General features: G+C 43.7%; 2 protein-coding genes across 9 annotated transcripts in view; both read left to right on the top strand.

Moving 5' to 3' along the window:
• The window catches only part of CREBBP (CREB binding protein), a 676,455-nt gene that overhangs the window by 288,621 nt on the left and 367,754 nt on the right, over positions 1-20,080 (top strand). For 7 of the 8 annotated variants that reach the window (XM_033962542.1, XM_033962548.1, XM_033962549.1 and 4 more), the window contains 2 exons: positions 1,861-1,985; positions 9,582-9,770. In XM_033962542.1, the coding sequence (XP_033818433.1) occupies positions 1,861-1,985; positions 9,582-9,770 (314 nt within the window). The remainder of the gene's footprint in view (positions 1-1,860; positions 1,986-9,581; positions 9,771-20,080) is intronic. The other variant, XM_033962544.1, reaches the window with a different exon arrangement.
• LOC117369355 (serine/threonine-protein phosphatase CPPED1-like) lies at positions 3,511-4,375 on the top strand (the record flags this gene model as incomplete). Its single annotated transcript, XM_033963827.1, is given in 2 exon segments — positions 3,511-4,061; positions 4,063-4,375. Coding segments are annotated over 2 exon segments (864 nt in total), but the record flags the coding sequence as incomplete, so codon positions are not given.

Below are 20,080 nucleotides of genomic sequence, written 5' to 3'. Positions count from 1 at the left end.
AAAGGCCGTGCCCTTCAACAGATTGGAACTCATCAGGGAAGATTTATTCTGGTGGCTCCAGATTGGCCTTACGGGCTATGGTATGCAGATTTAACGTGTCTTTGAACAGGCCACAGCCTCTTGTTGCAGGTGCATCCAGACTTTCTTTCGCAGGGTATGCATTGATGATCAGGATTGCTTTGCTCTTATGCCTTGGCTCTTGAGCATGAAGCATTAGAGTGCAAAGGGGTACTCAGAGTTGGTTATTGCTCCCCTTCTCAAGTCTAAGAAGTCCTCTACAGTCTCTGCCTAGACGCTAAAGCATGGAAGACTTTCCAGCATTGGTGTGCCTATGAACCCGTGGTGTTAGCCTTTCTCCAAGTAGCCTGTGATAGGGGCCTCAATGACTTGGCTTCAAGTCCAAGTCACTGGGATCTCTTGTTTCAGTGCTCAGGACTGTAGACCTATGCTGGCATCTAATTCATACATCGTCAGATTTCTGAAGGGTGCTCTCCCCATCAGACCACCTTTCCCTTTGTGGGAAGCCAGCTTTCCCCTTGTGGGCTCTTAATGTGGTTCTGCAAGGTCTCACCAAAGCACTGTAAGAGCCACTGGAAGAAGAGTCTCTCTTGGACTTGATGCTGAAGGCGGTTTTTCTGGTAACGGTAATCTCGGCGCGATGAGTTTCAGAACTCCAGGCTCGCTCTTCTAGAGAGTTTTTCCTTAAAATCTCGGAGACAGGGGTCTCCCTGAGCACCGTCCCTTCTTTTCTGCTGAAGGTGGTTTCAGTGTATCATGTTAATCAGGAAGTCTGCTTACATGTATTCCAGCCTTCAGGTTCTAAGAAACAGGTCTACATTTTGAAGAAGTTTGACGTCAGAAGAGTGCTTCTTTGTTATCTGGAAGTAACCAATGACGTTTGACTCTTTGACCATCTATTTGTGCTGACTCATTCGACTAAGTGAGGTGCGCCTGCTTCCAAGGCTATCCGTGAAGCCATTTCATCAGCCTGCATTATCTGTGGGAAGCAGTCCCCTGTTTGTTAAGATACATTAGAACAGAAGTGTAGCCTTGTCATAGGCCAAGGCTTGGGCAGTCTCTCCAGTGGAGATTTCTAGAGCCGCAACTTGGTCCACTCTACACAGGTTTGCATAGTTTTATAGGGTGGACATTGTGGGAAGAGAGAACTTTGGTTTTGGGGCCTCAGTATTAAAGGTCAGCGCAGTCAGCCTGCCCTAGATTTCTGGGACTGCTTTGGTATATCCTGCTTGTCCAGAATGACACATCTATTGCACTGGAAAAAGAGATTGTTCTTACCTTGATAATATCTTTTCCAATAGATGTGTGTCATTCTGGACCCACGCTTTGTACTTCCTGCACCTTCCTACTGTCTCGTTTTGTTTATTCTTCTCCAAGTTTGTATCTTGGATGCCAGTCAGCCCTTTGGCCCAGAAGAATTCTGTATAATATGTTTATAGTTTCTACAGGGGTACTATTTGCAGTGAAATAGGGGAATCATAGAAAAAATCTGGAGTGAATTTCTCCTGCATATGGCTCGTGGCCATGGGGAGATAACCCACTTGTCCAGACTGACACACCTATCTACTGGAAAAGATATTATCAAGGTAAGGATATAATTTCTCTTTACCTTCTGTTGCCTCAGGTACCCACTTTGATTGTACGCTTTGTGTGTCATAGACTTTCATTTGAATTCTTACCACCAATTGTACAGAGCTATTTACAACCAGTATTACTAAGTATTGCTAAAAATTAAGAAGCATTATTGTTTTGGCAACTTCACAATATGCCTCATCATTTCAGTTGAAATAGCTGAGACAGGGTAACTGTTCTTAATAAATTGTTTTCGGGTGCATTTTGCAGGAATGAATCAATTTAACCCTATGTCCATAGGGAATGTACAGATGCCACAGGCACCCATGGGACCACGCACACCTACTCCATTGACCCATCCTGCGCAAATGAACAACATGGGCTCTGTTCCAGCAGTATGTACCAGTTGTTATATCTGTACTTATAGGGTATACTGTGGAGTAGTAAACCATTGTTATATTGGTATATTGTTACTTTTCGTTCAGTTTTACAATTCCTTTTCCAAATTAAGTTTTGATTCTTTCTTTTTCAAGTTAAAATTCCACTAGACAGCATATACTGCTAAAAAAAGTCAAAATTCTGTGCACAAGATTTGAAAATTCAAAATTCTGCACAACATTTTCTTGTGCAGAATTTCCCCATTCTAAAGACTGACATCTCTCTCCTCCCCACCCCCCGCTGCACACACCACTTTTCTCCAACTTCCTCTCCCAAGGCACACACCACTTGCTTAACTCTCCCTTCAGCCCCATTCCCCAGGCACATTTCTGCTGCTTTCTACCTCCTTCCCATGGTGTATCATACTGGACCTGACTATTTCAGCTGTCAGGAATCTGTAGAGCCATGCGGCTGAGGACCCAGGTGGAGGTAGTTTGCTGTATAGCTCCTCTCTTGCTCTGCTGTAATGGGGTATGTGCAGGTTGGCAGAAAGGGAGGGAGGGAGGGATGCATCCAGTCTGATACAGAGCATATTCAGCAGACTGTACAGAATTCTGCATGGAAATTCACCAGGAGTCATATGCAGACAAATTAGAAAACTGCTAAGCTGTCGGTCACAGGGGCTATTATACTGAATTTAGGACACAGAGAAAGAAAACATTTGGTTATACACCTACTTTGTATTGCTAAATCCTGTTGAGTATAGTAGTAGTAACATATGAGGGGCATTCAATAATTTATCTACTTCAGTAGGAAAGAAAATAGTTTTCGAAAACTTTTTGTTTTATTTTTCAATATACAGTAAAACCTTTGATTATGAGTAACTTGGTGTGCAAGTGTTTTGCAAGAAGAGCAAAATGTTTTATTAAATTTTGACTTGATAAACGAGCAAGGTCTTGCAATATGAGTACGTACAGTATACACGCGTCACGTAATCACAACTGAGCCGATGGTTCTTTTCTCTGATGCTGCAAGAGTGTAGTGACTGTTCTAAATATGTGAGGTCTTTTAATACAAATACGTACAGTATACGCGCGTCACATCATCACAACTGAGCCAATGGTTCTTCTTCTCTATGATGCTGTGGGAATGTAGTGACTGTTCTGTACAGTACAGTATTTTGTATTAAAGTTTTTAAGTTGTGGAACAATTGTCTGAGTTTCCATTATTTCTTATGCCTAAATTCGCTTTGATATACGAGTGTGTTGGATTACAAGCATGTTTCCAGAATTAATTATGCTCACAAACTAAGGTTTTACTATAACAGATTTCTATACCGCATAACCCTTAGTTCAATGTGGTTTACAAAAGATTATGCTATGAGTGAATACAGAGATAATGCAATACACAAGAATTAGCTAACTACAAATTTAGAGAAAAGAAAAGTTTTCTGTAATGTTTATAAGATATTGATTTGGTCAGTAAAAGCCTGTTTTCACCCAGATGAGTTTTCGCACGTGGTCAAGGGTGTTTGAGGCTTGATATGATGAATCTCAATGGAAAGGCCCTTTTTACTTCATCCAGGGAGCAGATCCTCAGTTTGGTCTTATGAAGGCCTGGTCTGTTGGTGACCCTGATAACGGAGGAGACGAATGGGATCAAGAAATCAGATTGACAGAGGAAGCTGTACAAGCTGTTAACAAGCTAAACCCCAAACCCAAGTTCTTTGTATTATGTGGGGACCTTGTTCATGCTATGCCAGGAGAAAAGTGGCGGGAAGGACAAGAGCAAGATTTAAAGAATACTCTTAAGAAGATTGACCAAGGAATTCCAATGGTGTTTGTTAGTGGGAATCATGACATTGGCAATACCCCAACACCTGAAACAATAGCTGCTTATTGCAGGAGCTGGGGTGATGACTACTTCAGCTTTTGGGTTGGAGGCGTTTTTTTTCTTGTGCTGAATTCCCAGTTGTTTTTTGATTTTTCAAAATGCCCAGAGTTAAAGGAGGCTCATGATAAGTGGCTGAATGAGCAACAAGCAATAGCCAAGCAAAAACGGTGTAAACATGCAATAGTATTTCAACATATTCCTTAAAAATGTGAATGAAGACCATGACTATTTCAACACAGAAAGATCACTTTGGCAAGATTTACTGGAAAGGTTTAATAAAGCAGGTATTAACGCTGTGTTCTCTGGACACTACCACAGGAATGCGGGTGGCCCACACAATGGCCTTGATATGGTGGTTTCATCAGCAATAGGATGTCAGCTTGGAGAAGATACACATGGCCTCCGAGCTGTGATTGTTACAGCTGAAAAGATTATTCATAAATACTACAGTTTGACTGAACTGAACAATCAAGGCATAGAAAAAGAGCTGATGGAATTGATTAAACAAAAGTAGATGTAGCAGCCTTTAGGTTCAGCAGCAGTACTTACCTCTAAACTAATTTCAGAATTTATTTAAAATTTGATATTCCGCCTATACATAGTTTCAAGGCGGGTTACATTTAAAATTAGCATGTAGCCTGAGAAAAGTCAAAACATTTATTAACAATACACGCAATGAATTGACTTACTGGAAACAAGTCAACTACAATATTGAATAGAAAAAGAACAATTAAGGCAAGCAATGTAGATAGGATTAAAAATAAAAAAATAAAATGTCATCTTAAAAATATCATCCTAAAAAGGACGTTTAAATGTTGTAAGCGTCTTTGAATAAAAATGCTTTCAGTTTCGATTTAAATTGAGTCGATGTTTCTTCTCTTAGATTAATTGGAGCGGCATGCCACAATGTTGGGGCAGTTACCAAAAAAAAATAGAAGTATGCATTGTATTGATATAATTAAGTGACGGTACAGATAATAAGTGCTGTGATGAGATCTCAGTGATCTTATAGGTGTATAAGGAATGAGGTGCTTATTTATAAATTCTGGACTATTAGAGGCGCATGTTTTGAAGGTTAGCAGAAGAATTTTATAAGTTATCCAATGACCAATTGGTAACTAGTGTGCTCTTATTAACAGAGGGGTTACATGATTGTATTTCTTGGAATTGGTTATAATTTTGATTGCGGTATTTCTGAATGAAAAGGGGATTGAAGGGTATAGTTAGATGGTTACTATACAGGATATTAAATGATTAGGGAATAAAATGTTTTAGGTTAAAAGATCACTTACAGGTCATAGACCTGGGGGGCCGCTCGGGAGCGGACTGCTGGGCGTGATGGACCCATGGTCTGACTCAGCAGAGGCGATGCTTATGTTATGCTTATGCTTAAGTAATGGGTGGAATTCTCTGATAGTTCCATACACTATATCCACTTTTTCTGCAATGACGTTTTAACTCCTTTGAAAATAATTCCTTTCTTTGACCTTCAAACCAGGACGTCACAGCTTCTTTGACGTCTTCATCACTTGAAAACCGCTGTCCATAGAGAGATTTCTTCAAAGCTCGGAATAAGAAGTAATCCAAGGGAGCCAGGTCAGGATTAGGGTAGATGGATTAGCTGCTGAAACCCACATTCTTGGATGGCACTGAAGCCTCGCCTTCTGACATGGCGTCAGCATTCTTACAACCCATTTTTCATTAAACTTGAACATGCCCAACTTTTCATGAATTATTTTCCAAACTGTACCTGTCGAGATACCCATATTTCTTCAGCTATTTGGGAAGCTTTAATTTGTCATTCTGACAAAATTAAATCCTCGACTTCTTGCACATTTCTGTGAAGTTGCTTCCACAGGCTGTCCAGTATGAGGGTCATCTTCAATGGATTCTCTACCCCACTTAAACTGCTTGCTCCAAAATTTTACTTTGTAGGATGATGGGGCAGACTCACCATAAACTGCAGTCATGTGTTCATGGATTTCCTTTGGCTTTTCCCCTTCTTTTGTGAGAAATTTATCACTGAACAGTGCTCCAAATCTTGCAGTTTATTAACTTGCAGTTTATTAACGACTCTCCTGACATCCTGTATCTTGAAATGTTAGACTCGCACTGAGTCGCAACTGTGCATAAGTAACCTTGAGATGTGTTACAACATGCATAGATTAGTTTCAACACGCTTGCTACTTTTTTCATACTCGGGTACATAAATTATTGAAAGCTCCATTGGAAATAATGTTTTTCTAATGACAAACAGGTGCAATGATATTTGTAAAGTGATGTAACTCCATCTTATTATGGTACAGGAGAACATTTCTAGGAAAACTTCTTCGATTTCCATTTTGTTACTAGATTTGCTGTTCATTTCTCAACCCATGTTTCTCTAAAGAGGAAATTACATCCTGCTTTTAGTTTTGTGTTGTCCTTTTTTTACCACAGCCAAAGAGCAATCCAGGAGCTTGGAGAGATATCCTTAATACAACATCATTCTGAATAGAACAGATAGCTAGGCATAGATCACTTCAACTGTTAATCATTAACAAGATGATACAAGAACAAATTCAAATTTAGACTGTTGTGTTCTAAGCTGTTCTGGCATAAGTTAAACCCATTTTAAATCAGGTCTTAAAGCTCAAAGAAGAGACCAAAGAAGCTAATCAGGGTCACATTGGCAACCAGACTTTGTTGGTGCAGTCCAAATCCTGGGTTGAAAAGTGGCTTTGAAACAAGGGCAGGCCCTGTTGTCTCTAGCTGTGTCACTAGAAGGGTTTGAAATCATGGAAACATATGAGACCCAAACTTTGAGTTCACAGTTTGGTAAATTGATTCTACTTGTTAAGATAGTTCTGAAGACTCATGCACGGTGGAGGTGTCCCATGCTTCCGTGTGACCACACTTGGAAGTCCACCTGGTCTCCAAAACACCATGCATCAAACTGACCAGTTCTTCATCACAGCCTTTTCAGGTATAAAGTCCTAATAACAAGACTGTCTTGTCTTTAAAAACATTTCAGTGGGAGAATGGCAGTTGATCATAGTAGTGTTCAGTTGATGCCTCAGAGACTGGCTGACTTGTGTTAAATACATCACATGCATGATGAACACATTTGATGACTTGCCTCTGCGATAATAACATGGGCATAAGATGAATTGATTGCATATTTAGGACTTGATTTTATAGGACACTTATGTGACAAGTCTGAAAGGTGCCTATTTTATAAAGATCAATAAATATTTATCAAGTGATGAGAGAGTTCAAATTATCCCACCAAAATATCTCATCTATTTAGTAGAGAATGACACGGGAACTGTTTCCCTGCGGCAAACCCCAGAAATGGGAAAATAAATAGGCCATTTGCCTCAGATATGGGAACAAGGCTTTTCACTGCCCTGCGAGAATGGTAAAGGACCTTGTCCCCGCAGTAAAGGATCTGCTGTCAGTCACTTTCCCTCCTGGCCAGCCACCCCCCTCGCAATCACGGATACTGCACTCCCTCTCCCTTTCTATTGCGGGTTCAACAGCCCCCCTCCCTGCCTTGCGATCATGGGTCAAACAACAACAAAAAACTCCAAACCTGCGACTCCCCTACCGGGTCAGCTGCTTTGTGCCTCCCATCCCAGACCTACCAGCCTCTTAGAAGCTTTGTCGATGAAGAGGCAGTGTCAAAGGCCTGCTCAAGGACCTTCTTCCGGCTGTCCCTCCTTCTGATGTAACTTCCGATAGGGAGGGAGGGAGGGAAGAGGGACTGTTGGACTCATGAGATGGAAGAAGGGAGAGAAGGGGGGCTGCCAGACTTGATTGGGAGGAGGTTACTTGAGCTGCTGGACCGGCTGGAGCTTAAGGAAAGGGAGACAGGTGCTGGATCTGGTTTGGGGATTGTGAGGAAGAGAACGAGGTGCTGGGCCCATGTGGTGAGGGGACTGGAGCTGGAGGGAAGGGAGAAGTGCCAGACCCATGCCTGGGTGCTGAAGGGATTATAGGTGTTGGACCCATGGGAAGAGGGCTAGAGGGAAGAGAGAGAAGTTCAGGACCTGCAGGGAGGAGGAGAGAGAAGGGAAGGGAAAGAGAAAAGCTGAACCAAGGAGATGAAGGAAGAGTGAATGAAATATTGAACATAGTGGAGGGAGAAAAAAAAGTGTGTGAGAGACACATTGGTATAAGGGAGTAAGAGAGGGGTGAAGTTGGACACAGAAGAGGGGAGATGGTGGTCATGGATGGGAGCATAGGGACAGAAGCACAAAGGGGAATGCTGCATGTAGGTGGTATATATATACAGAGGGGTAATGGCAGACATGGGAGGGTATATGGACACAGAGAGAAGATGGCTAAACATGGGGGGCAGTAAGAACGCAGAAGGAAGAGTCTGGATGGGGCAACATAGGAATATATAGTAGAAAATGACATGGGGACAAATTTTTCCCTATCCCGGCAGGAACTCAATTTCCCCGCCCCATGAGTTTTGTCTCTGTCCCTGCCCCCATTTCTGTAAGCTCAGCCTTAATCGCACAAACCTCAAGCAATTTTAAAGTATTTGAGGCTTGTTCAGATGAGGACAGAGCTTGCAGGAATGGGGCAAGAACAGGAAAAGAACTCGCAGGATGAGACATGAAAATGAGTTCCCGCTTGCACGGGGAAAAATTTGTCCCTGTGTCATCCTCTAATATAGAAGAGTAGTTCTGTACATAGGAGGAGGCGATTATAGAATGGTGAGATAATGAAGGCAGGGAGATGGACACAGGGGAAAAACTAGAAAGGGGTGCATAGGAGACATAGAGAATAGAGAATAGAGATGTTGAACATGGGGAACAATACATACACAGAGATAGAAGATGGATGGTGAGCATGAAGAAAGAAGAAATGTCAAATGGGCAGGAGACCCTGTTATGTGAGTTGAGAAGAAAAACCAAAACAGAAACCAGCGCCTGAGACCAACATGATTTGAAAAATAAAATGACGAGACAACAAAAGGTAGAAAAAAAAATATTTTATATTTTATGATTAGAATATATCAGATTTGAAATATGTATCCTGCTAGAGCTGGTGCTAGACATAACTGGGGACCACAAAGGCCAGGCCATGCTTCTTTAGCTTCTAGCTGGCTTAGGACTCTCTCTGACCAGGGTACAGTTGTCCTAGTTGCACTCCCCTAACACTATTCCTGCCATGTCTGACTGAAGTATTCGGTTAGCTTGATTTTTCTATGTAGCATTCTGTAGTAATTTGGCTTTGTTCAGTTTTCTCGAAAGTGGAGGTGATGTTTGTGAAGGAGAGGGGAAGATAGGAGTTTTGTTGATCCTTGCTGTGTATTATTTGTGTTTATAAAATGACAATTGTACAAAATATTGTTTATTTTATACTTTAATAAAATAAGTTAAATATAAAATCATAACTATTTGAGGCTTGTGGGGACCGAGCTCATGGGGCAGGGACAAATTTTTCCCCTGCATCATTATAGTTCTCACTTTTGGACTTTAGTGGCTAGACTCAAGGCAACAAATATATACCTGAGAATTTATTTAGCCAATTTCTTCATCAGCCAAAATTTTATCAACCATTTGCTTGGCTTGCAAATTCAAGGTTCCTTATATTATCTCATATATTTTGTGGAACCTTATTATATGTGTATTTGAATTGTCTCAATAAGCAAAATTAAAGATAAAGTATTCTTTTTATTCTTAAATTTTACTGCAAGGGTTATTTTGTTCTGTTTTGTCTTATAGATGGCTATGTCGCCTTCTCGTACTTCTCAGCCACAGAGTATGATGGGAGCTCATTCTAATAACATGATGGGACAGGCACCAACCCCAAACCAGTTTCTGCAGCAAAATCCATTCCCAGCTTCTAGTGGAACTATGAATGTAAACAGTGTGGGAATTGGCCAAACACCTCCTCAGGCTGGTGTGCCACAAGTAATACTGACTTCTGAATTTTTGATTTTCAGTGATTTAGATTCTGTAAGTTTAAACATTGCTATATTATGACTGGAGGATGTGATTACACTGCATGTTCCATCTGGTATTTTGCGGACTTTGCACAAAGTCATATTAATCCATATATTTCATGCCCAATTTTAGCCCTTTTCTGTATGTAAAATAGGCTTTCCACACAGGGGAAAACAAACAACCTCCTTTTTTATGATATTTGTATTGATATTCATTCTAGGTTATAGAAAGGTGACATACATTTAATGAAATGAAATGTAGAAGGATAAAGATTGGTTATTCACTTATATGTAATATCTGCATTTCATGTGTACTCATTTCTGGTAAAGATCTTCAAACGGACAATCCAATTGTAAGGCTTTGCATTTCTGGCTTGAAGTTTAGTTAAAAATAGGAATAATTTTATGTTTTGTGGCTAACATTCCTGCACTGATGAGAAATATCATAATGGAGCCCCATGAAAATCATCTTACCTCATTTATTTTTGATGTCAGGAACAATTACCGGTACTGCTGTTTTTTTGCTCTCCCGAGAAAGTTTTGGTCCTAGTTTAAATGTTTCTTCCCCTTGTTTCTTTTCTTAGATGTTTGATCTCTCTTCAGTTTACCTTAGTTTATCATTATTTCAGATTCAACAGTAGCAGTAGTAGATTTTCTTGTAAACCGAGTTGAGCTCCAATGAGAGATGACCCATTATATAAACCAAAGACTAGATTAGATTAGATTTTCTACTTTGCTGAAGTTTGATAAACTAAAACGGTCTTGCTCAGTTGTTCCTTTCTTTACCGGAGTTGTGTGTTTTGAATTATATACATAGATTACAGGGAGTCCCCGAGTTACAGAAGCCCAACTTAAGTATGACTCGTACTTAAGAATGTGGTTGCAGCTTAATTTGATTTCACGGAGCAGTATTTCCAGTAGCATAGACTCCTACACTTCTCCTGTAGCAGATTCAGGAATGATGCATGCCCACATTAAGAAAAGTGTGTGGTTGTGCATACTGTACTTTAGAGGGAGGAACACTAATGGGGACAGTTGGCCCTTTTGTCACCTGGAAGCAGAGGTAAGCAGCAAGAATCTTAAAATCTACAAGTTCTGAGTTACATACAAATCCAACTTAAGGACAACTTAAAAAACAACTCGTTCTTAACTAGGGACTGCCGGTAGTTTCTTCTCAAAAATAGCTGTAAAAGAAGCAGTTGATTTCAAGAGATGTTTCTGAAAGATGTAATGCAATTTATTACAAGGAATTATGAGGAGAGGTCATAACATTTGCTTGATGATGTTACCTCAAGGGATTTGAGCCTGGTAGGCGAAGATTGTTGCATCGCTGCTGTCTCATTGATTTAGTTAATGTTGGACTAGAACACAAGAAAATGCAAAATTTTGTTCATGCTGAAGTCCTTGCTAAACATTCATTAGCAGCTCAAGAAAAAGCCCCTACTGCTATTGATGATTTTATATGGGGGTTCACAAAATTTGGAAAACATAGACCCAATAGGCAAATCTTCCCTGTTCCCTTTGGAAGAAAAAGCTACAGGCAGTAGAACAGGTGTTTCCTCTTTATTCACTGGTAGTACTTATTATTATCCCAGGACAAGCAGGCAGGTATTCTCACAAGTGGGTGACGTCATCCGACTGAGCCTCGATGTGGATGCCTCGCAAGCAGACTTGCTTGAAGAAACTCGAAGTTTTGAGTTGCCCGCATCGTGCATGTGCAAGTGCCTTCCCGCCCAGCGCAGGGCGCATCTCCTCAGTTCTTTTCCGCGGAGCCGAGAAGTCCGTCTTTTACTCTCTGCGTGAAGTAATTCCACTTGTACCTTCTCTACGACTGCGGTTTTGTGTTCTTTTTGTCACGAATCGCTGTTTTTTCTTTATTCTTTTCTTTCAAAAAAAAAAAATTCCGTTCATTCAACTGGGCAGGCCTCGCAGCCGCAGCCCCATGGCTTCGATCTTGCGGCGGCTCTTTTTCGGCCTATGTCCCGGCCTGCAACCGGTTTTAAAAAGTGTTCCAAGTGCCTGCGTGCAATTTCCCTCACGGACCCTCATCGACGCTGTCTTCGGTGTCTTGAGCCTCAACATCTCCTGAAATCGTGCCGGCCTTGCTCAACACTTAAGTCTCGTGCTTTTAAGTGTCGTTATATCCTGTGGGAGCAGCTCTTCAGCATGGAGTCTTTGATGGAACTGTCATCTTCGAAGGGTGCCTCGCCCTCGACTTCATCCGAAGCTCTTCCGGCTTCCACAACTTCCACTCCGAGCCTCATCAAACCTGCCTCGTTTGTACCGGCTCTGTCTTCGACGCTTGCTGCAATATCTTCTGTCTCTTCAGGTCAGATAGGGCATCAGCCCATTCCCACGGTGGTGCTTAAAGTGCCTAAGACTTCTAAGTCAAAGCACTCACACTGCCTTGAGGGAACACGAGGCCCGTGCAGGTGGTCCCGTTGGAGATGCAGATCCATCCTTGCCGGCTTCTTTCCAGACCTTGTTAGAGAAGCAGTTCATTCAGCTCTTTACTACCATGGGGCCGAAGCTTCTCTCACAAATCCAGCCTGGGCATTCAGTGGTCTCCTGCGAGGTCGAGCCGCCTCCTATGTCTCAGTCTCATGCACACTCTTTGCAGGGAGCAGAGTCTCTGCGAATGTCTGGTCTGGCATCTGGGCACAGACAGCAAGAAGCAGATTCTTTGCCAGTGCCTCAACGGGAACCCTCACACTCGAAGCAAGGAGCAGAGTCTTTGTGAGTGCATCAAGGTTCCTCTTCTCAGTCTCCACTGCTTCATTCCACAGCCTCCAGCCCTATCCATTCTCTGGGGGCTTCGACTGAGGCACGTTCTCCTCGATCCTCGAGGCCTGCTTCAAGGCACAGCTCGCATCACAGATCGAGGCATTCCTCAAAGCATTCATCGCCGTACCGCAAGCAGCCTTTTCTTCAATTTTCTCCACCGCCTTAATCAAGCCTTCCACTTCCGGACCTCGAGGACCCGGTGGTTTCCATTTCTTCATCCAGGTCTCCATCTTCGCTGGACCAAGCTGTCTCGACGTCCTCGAGTCCTTCTCGAGACACGGCTTTGGCGGATCAACTTTCCTTTTCATCTTTCCTTTGTCAGATGGCAGTTGACTTGGATATTCAGTTAGATACTGGTTCGAAGTTCTCCAAGGAATATCTCGAGACCATGCATCTTCCTCAACCTCTGGCTGAATCTCTCAAGCTTCCTCTCCATAAGCTTTTGTATCAAACCTTTGTCCGCTGTCTGGAAACTTCTAATACCACTCCAGCTGTTCCTGGCAAATTGGACTCTAGGTATAAGACTGTACATCATAAGAGCTTTGACAATACTCAATTATCTCATCAATCCCTTCTGATTGAATCGTCTTTGAAAAGATCTCATCCTTCCCAGGTGTATGCTACTGTCCCTCCAGGACGGGAAGGTAAAACGGTGGACAGATTTGGTCGTCGCATCTACCAGAATTCGATGATGACCTCCAGAGTCTTCAACTATAATTTTCATTTCATCACCTATTTTGAGTTCTTTCTTTCTATTCTTCCAAAGTTTTATGCCTTATCTGGATTCTTGTATGCACTTTGAGTTCCAAGAAGTCATTGCTTCCTTATCACAACTCCGTCTGCATCTTCTCCAGTCATCCTATGATGCTTTCGAGTTAACTGCTCGAGCAACTGCTTGCTCTGTGGCCATGCGACGTCTTGCTTGGCTACATACTATCGACATGGACCGGTTGGCTAATGTTCCTTGTGCAGGCAATGACCTCTTTGATGAGTCCATCGAAGCAGCCACCAAGAAACTGTCTGACCATGAGAAGTCTTTTGCATCTATTCTCAGACCGAAGTTGAAGCCGGCTCCTTCTCGACCTACATGCCCTCCTCAAATCTATCAGTGGCGTTTTCCACCAAAGCAGGCTCCTTCTACTCGTCAGCCTGTCAAGAGGCAGCATCCCCAGAAGCAGCAAAAGCCTCAGCAGTTTGCTGTACCTAAGGCTCCTCAGCCTTTTTGACTGCCTAGAACAGAGCATAACCTCCATCGTTCTGCCCTTTCCCTATCGGAGGTCGTCACCATCATTTTTACCACCTATGGACAACTGTTACTACCGACCTCTGGGTCCTTTCCATCATCAGGGAGGGATACTCTCTTCATTTCCATCAAGTTCTTCCGGAACATCCTCCAAGAGAGTATCCTTCCAATCCCATTCCGCCCTTCTTCTTCAGGAAGCTCAAGCTCTGCTTCAGCTTTGAGCTATCGAGCCAGTTCCTCTAGCTCAGCAGAAGAAGGGATTTTACTCCCCTTACTTTCTTGTTCCGAAGAAGATGGGTGATCTGAGACCTATTTTGGATCTCAGGGTGCTCAACAAATTTCTAGTCAGAGAAAAATTTTGCGTGTTGACCCTTTCATCTCTTTAACCCCTCCTCGAGCAGAACAACTGGTTATGCTCTTTGGATCTCAAGGAGGCCTACACACACATTCCCATTCATCCGGCCTCCCGTCAGTACCTCCGATTTCGGGTGGGAAATCTGCATTATCAATACAGAGTACTCCCTTTCAGCCTGGCCTCGTCTCCCAGAGTATTCACCAAGTGCCTGATAGTAGTGGCCGCAGCTCTCAGGAACCATGGTCTTCAAGTATTTCCATACCTCGACGACTGGCTCATCAAAGATTCCATGTCTCAAGGAGTTGTAGTAATGACCTAGCGGACTATCTGGTTCCTGCAAAGTCTGGGATTCGAAATCAACTTTCCAAAATCCCATCTACAGCCTTCTCAGACTCTTCAATTCATCAGAGCTGTTCTGGACACAGTCCAACTCAGAGCGTTCCTTCCTCAACAACGTCTGGAAGCTCTTCTCCATCTTTGTCATTCAGTGTCCTCTCGCCCCTCCATCTTGGCGAGACACATGATGGTTCTTCTAGGTCACATGGCTTCCACAGTACACGTGACTCCTTTTGCCAGACTTCACCTCAGAAATACCTCAGTGGACCCTGGCACCTCAATGGACGCAGGTTTATGACCCTCTGACTCGACACATCCAGGTCACTCCTGCTTTGATACAGTCTCTTCGCTGGTGGATGCTCTCTTCCAATCTATCCAGATGCTTACTTTTTCACACGCCCCCACATTAGAAAGTTCTCACGACAGATTTTTCAACTTATGCTTGGGGGGCTCATCTAGTCGGTCTCCGTACTCAAGGCTATTGGACCAATACGGATCGTCAGTATCGTATCAATCTGCTGGAACTCAGGGCGATTTTCAATGCTCTCAATGCTTTTCAGCATCTTCTTCATGACCGTGTAGTCCTCATTCGAACGGACAATCAGGTCGCCATGTATTATGTCAACAAACAGGGAGGCACAGGATCTGCCTCCCTCTGTCAGGAAGCTCTGAAAGTTTGGGATTGGGCAATTCGCCACAACACCTTCCTCAAAGCTGTCTACATTCAGGGGGCGAACAATGCCTTAGCGGACAACTTGAGTCGTCTTCTACAGCCTCACGAATGGACTCTCCATTCCACGCCACTTCATCACATTTTCTCTCTGTGGGGGACGCCTCAGATATATCTCTTCGCAGCTCCCCCCAACTACAAACTGCCTCAGTTCTGCTCCAGGATGTACATTCCTCATCGCACTCAAGGCAGATGCTTTTCTTCTGGACTGGACGAATCTCTTTCTATATGCGTTTCCTCCATTTCCTCTCATTCAAAAGACGCTGGTCAGGCTGAAGACCGACCATGCCACCATGATTCTGGTTGTTCCTTGGTGGCCCAGACAACCCTGGTACTCCCTTCTACTTCAACTCAGCAGCAGGGAACCATACCTTCTACCAGTTTTTCCCTCTCTGCTTACACAGCATCAGGGATCTCTGCTTCATCCCAACCTGCAGTCTCTCCAACTGACAGCTTGGTTCCTCTCAACATAGCTCCTTTCCAGTTTTCTCCAGCTGTGAAGAATGTTTTGGAAGCTTCACGGAAGCCTACTACTAGACAATGGTATCATCAAAAATGGACTAGATTTTCTACTTTGTGTTTTTCTCATCATAAGGAGCCTCAACATTCCTCCTTATCTTCAGTTTTGGACTATCTTTTGCACCTTTCTCATTCTGGCCTCAAGTCTACATCGATCCGAGTCCATCTTAGTGTAAGTGCTGCTTTCCATCAGCCTATTAAAGGGAAACCCCTCTCTGCTCATCCTGTGGTTTCCAGATTCATGAAAGGACTTTTCAATGTCAATCCTCCTCTCAAACCGCCTCCTGTGGTTTGGGACCTCAATATTGTTCTTACTCAGCTGATGAAACCTCCATTTGAACCAATTGACAAGGCTCATCTGAAGTATCTCACTTGGAAAGTGGTGTTTCTCATTGGCCTCATTTCTGCTCGACGAGTCAGTGAGCTCTAAGCGTTGGTTGCGGATCCACCTTTTACAGTGTTCCATCATGACAAGGTGGTTCTTCACACTCATCCGAAATTCCTTCCTAAAGTGGTCTCGGAATTTCATCTCAACCAATCCATTGTTCTTCCAGTGTTTTTTCCAAAGCCTCATTCTCATCCTGGAGAAGTTGTTCTTCATACTCTGGACTATAAATGTACTTTGGCTTTCTATTTAGAACGCACCAAATCACACAGAACTGCTCCTCAACTTTTTGTCTCCTTTGATCCGAACAAGTTGGGACATCCTATTTCTAAGCGTACCATCTCCAATTGGATGGCGGCTTGTATCTCTTTCTGCTATGCCCAGGCTGGATTACCCCTTCACAGTAAAGTCACAGCCCATAAGGTCAGAGCAATGGCAGCTTCTGTAGCTTTCCTCAGATCTACACCTATTGAGCTACTTGGTCCTTGGTTCATACCTTCACTTCTCACTATTATCTGGATACTTTCTCCAGACGGGATGGACAGTTTGGCCAAACAGTATTGCAAAATTTATTCTCCTAAGTTGCCAACTCTCCCACCATCTTTAGTTAGCTTGGAGGTCACCCACTTGTGAGAATACCTGCCTGTTTGTCCTGGGATAAAGCATAGTTACTTACCGTAACAGTTGTTATCCAGGGACAGCAGGCAGCTATTCTCACATCCCACCCACCTCTTCGGGTTGGCTTCTCTGTTGGCTATCTGAACTGAGGAGACACGCCCTGCGCTGGGTGGGAAGACACTTGCGCATGTGCGGTGCGGGCGACTCGAAACTTCAAGTTTCTTCAAGCAAGTCTGCTTCTGAGGCGTCCGCATCGAGGCTCCGTCGGATGACGTCGCCCACTTGTGATAATAGCTGCCTGCTGTCCCTGGATAACAACTGTTACGGTAAGTAACTGTGCTTTTTCTCTGGAGCTCAGGGTTGTACCTGAGGTGGTCTTACCTACTGTTAATTGGGGTTTGAGCGTAGGCTGTTAGGTAACTTTAGGAGGCTTAGTGGTATCTCACAGGGTGCTGGCTGCATTGTTGTGCCTCCGCTCATATCAGTGAACATCCATTGGTCCGTAGGGTGGAGGTCTGACTTGGCAGTAGGAAGATCAGCTTTCCAAAACCATTCCCAGCATTGTGTCGGTGAATTTTCTCATCCAGCTACTGAGAGAGAGCTGAAAGCAGGCTACAGCACAGATCCTGTCATGTCACAGTAAGAGGAATCGGGGAAGGTTTGAAAAGTGGAGTTTTGAGTGTTTCTGAATGTTCTCCATCCTGGAAAATCCTAAAATTACCATTTAGAGTTTGGGAAATGTGAAAAATACTGCAATTCTGGCACAAATTTTTTGATGGCAGCCATTTTGGATTTTTCACAATTCTTTTTTTCTAAAGTTCATTGCATCTTCAAAACTACAAATTTTGCCTGGAAACCTGATGGATGGAGTACTTGGGCTCTCCTTATGTGGATTATTGCCAGGATTGCACATATTTAGCATTTTTAAAGTATTTTTCCACCACGTGCCGTGTGGCTCAGTGGAGGGGATGTTTGTGAAGGAGAGGGGAGGGGAGACAGGTGGCAAAAAACTCAACTAGGCTGGCGGGGCATCCTTCATGACTTTCGGGGCTTGGCACGGCTAATAATTCCATCCGCCAGGCTGCAGACCCTTCGCAGCCTAGGAAATGCAAATTTTAGTTACCTTAGGGCAACTATGTGCCCCAGGAGCCAGACACTTTTTCTGAATATTTGAAATTTTTTTGTGGTCTGAATCTCGGAACCAGTGTTTTCCCCCTGCACAATCCTAATCTGCATCCATGGTGTCTCTCAGTGGTGTTGCTCCTTTGGACACATCCGCGATTCACTCTGCCACTGTGCTTTCACTTACCTGACCCTGATCTGGGGGATCCTGATGTGGATAACTTGCTTGCTGACCCATTATTTGCAGGTGCAATGCATTCCGGGGCAGGAGATCAGGGACGCTGTGCTGGTTTTATCTGTGGATCCTTCTGCGGTTTTTGGAGCCTGGAAATACTCCTGCGATCCTGCACTTATTGGAGTCTGAGGCTTTGCCGGACCTTATTTCTGATTCTTTGCAGGAGGTCATTTTGGTCCCTCAGCTGGCTCCGTCCTCTTCTTCCTCCTGGCTTTGTGGTGTGTGCTTGCAGTCTGCTACCTTCCCCTGGCATCCTGATATGTGCGTTCTGGACTCTGAGCAGTTTGACTCTCCAGAGGGTGCTCTGAAAATTGCTAACGCTATGTCATGCTGGTATCCTGGAACAGGAGTGTCAACAACTTTTGGATCCATCCAGGGTAGATTATTTTGTGGTGAAGATGGCTAAACGCACATCTTTCCCCAGTGTGGGTGTTGTAGTGTTAGAAGATATGCAGGACCGCCATGTGGTTGTGGTCATCATAAAACTCTTTGATGCAGCTGTTTTAGGCATTAGGTGATGATTTGTCACACACGCCTGTCTCTCTCAGATGCACACACTGAAAAGTGAGGTGGTGGTTCCCCCTCCTCAACATTTTTTTTTTTGACCGGGACAGATTACATAGTGGGTGCATTGTATGACCTTATGTGAGTTTGGCAAACATGTCAGCGTACTCCTTTTCTGCCCGCAGAATGCTTAGGTTAAGACAGTGGGCTCGTGATTCCACTTCTAAGGCTTCTTTGGTTAGACTGCCTTTTCAGGAGCAGTTATTGTTTGGCAAAGGTTTGGACAACCTCATGGATTCTGAGCTGGACAGTTGCCCTAAGACTCTGCCTGATAGCAGACCCAGATCCTCCTGGGGTTCTGGTCGTTCTAATTTTGTGGCTCACAGTGATTCCGACCATATGTGAGTGCCATGTCACAGAGATTTTCACATGGCTACTGATGACGGTTTAATGGCTACAGGAGTTCCCAGCCTTCCACCTCCAGTTCTGCACTCCTTGCTGAAGAGGTACAATAGTGCCAGGCTGAGGGATGCTCCTCTTCAGATAGGTCTTGGACATTATTCTGTCAGGGTGCACGTTGGAATTTGCTCGATCTCTGCAAGATTAGTTCGTAGACTCTCCTTCAGGTTACCCAGACAAAGCGCTCGGGGTTTAAACCAACATTCAGCGCTTACTGGATATTCAAGCTATAGAGCCTATTGGGTTCAGGCAGATACTCCATATACTTTATTTGGCAAAGAAAGGCTTAGAAGATTAGAGGCCTATTCTGGATCTTCAGCACGTGAATGGAGCTCTCAAAATTCCCCGTTTCCGAATGGAGACTGTGTGTTCAATCATTGCAGCAGTGGCCTTAAGAGAGTTTCTTGCCTCTCTGGATCTCATAGAGGCATATTTGCACGTTCCCATTTTTCCGGCCCACTGCAAATTTTTGTGTTTTCAGATTCTGGAACAGCATTACCAGTTCTCAGCCCTGCCCTTTGGGCTGGCGACAGTGCCCTGGAACATTACCAATGTGATGATGGTAGTGACAGCTTACCTACAAAATATGGGTCTCCAGATTCACCCTTGCTTGGACAACTGGCTGATCAGATCTCCCTCACTGGCTGAGGGACAGCACACGGTGCTGGATGACCTGGGCTGGATACTCGGCCTCTGAATTTGATCTTGCCGGGGCCATTTTTCCTTTAATGTCCCACCCATAGACGGGTTTTAAAATGTATGGACGTTGTGCTTGCTCCATTTCTGTGATTGACCTGCATTGCTGGTGTCTCCAGTGTTTGGGGCCTGAGCACCGTCCAGAGACCTGTTCCCGCTGTCCTTCTCTACAAAAAAGAACTTTGAAGAACCACTTCATTCAACAGCGACTTCTCTTTGGCGCAGCAATGGAAGAGGATTTGACATAAACAACTTTAGTGTTGCAGCCTTTTATGGTTAAGTCGACTAAGAA

The sequence above is a fragment of the Geotrypetes seraphini genome, chromosome 11 (genome assembly GCF_902459505.1).
Source record: "Geotrypetes seraphini chromosome 11, aGeoSer1.1, whole genome shotgun sequence".
Taxonomy (NCBI): Eukaryota; Metazoa; Chordata; class Amphibia; order Gymnophiona; family Dermophiidae; genus Geotrypetes; species Geotrypetes seraphini.
This window is presented reverse-complemented; position numbering and strand designations above follow the sequence as displayed.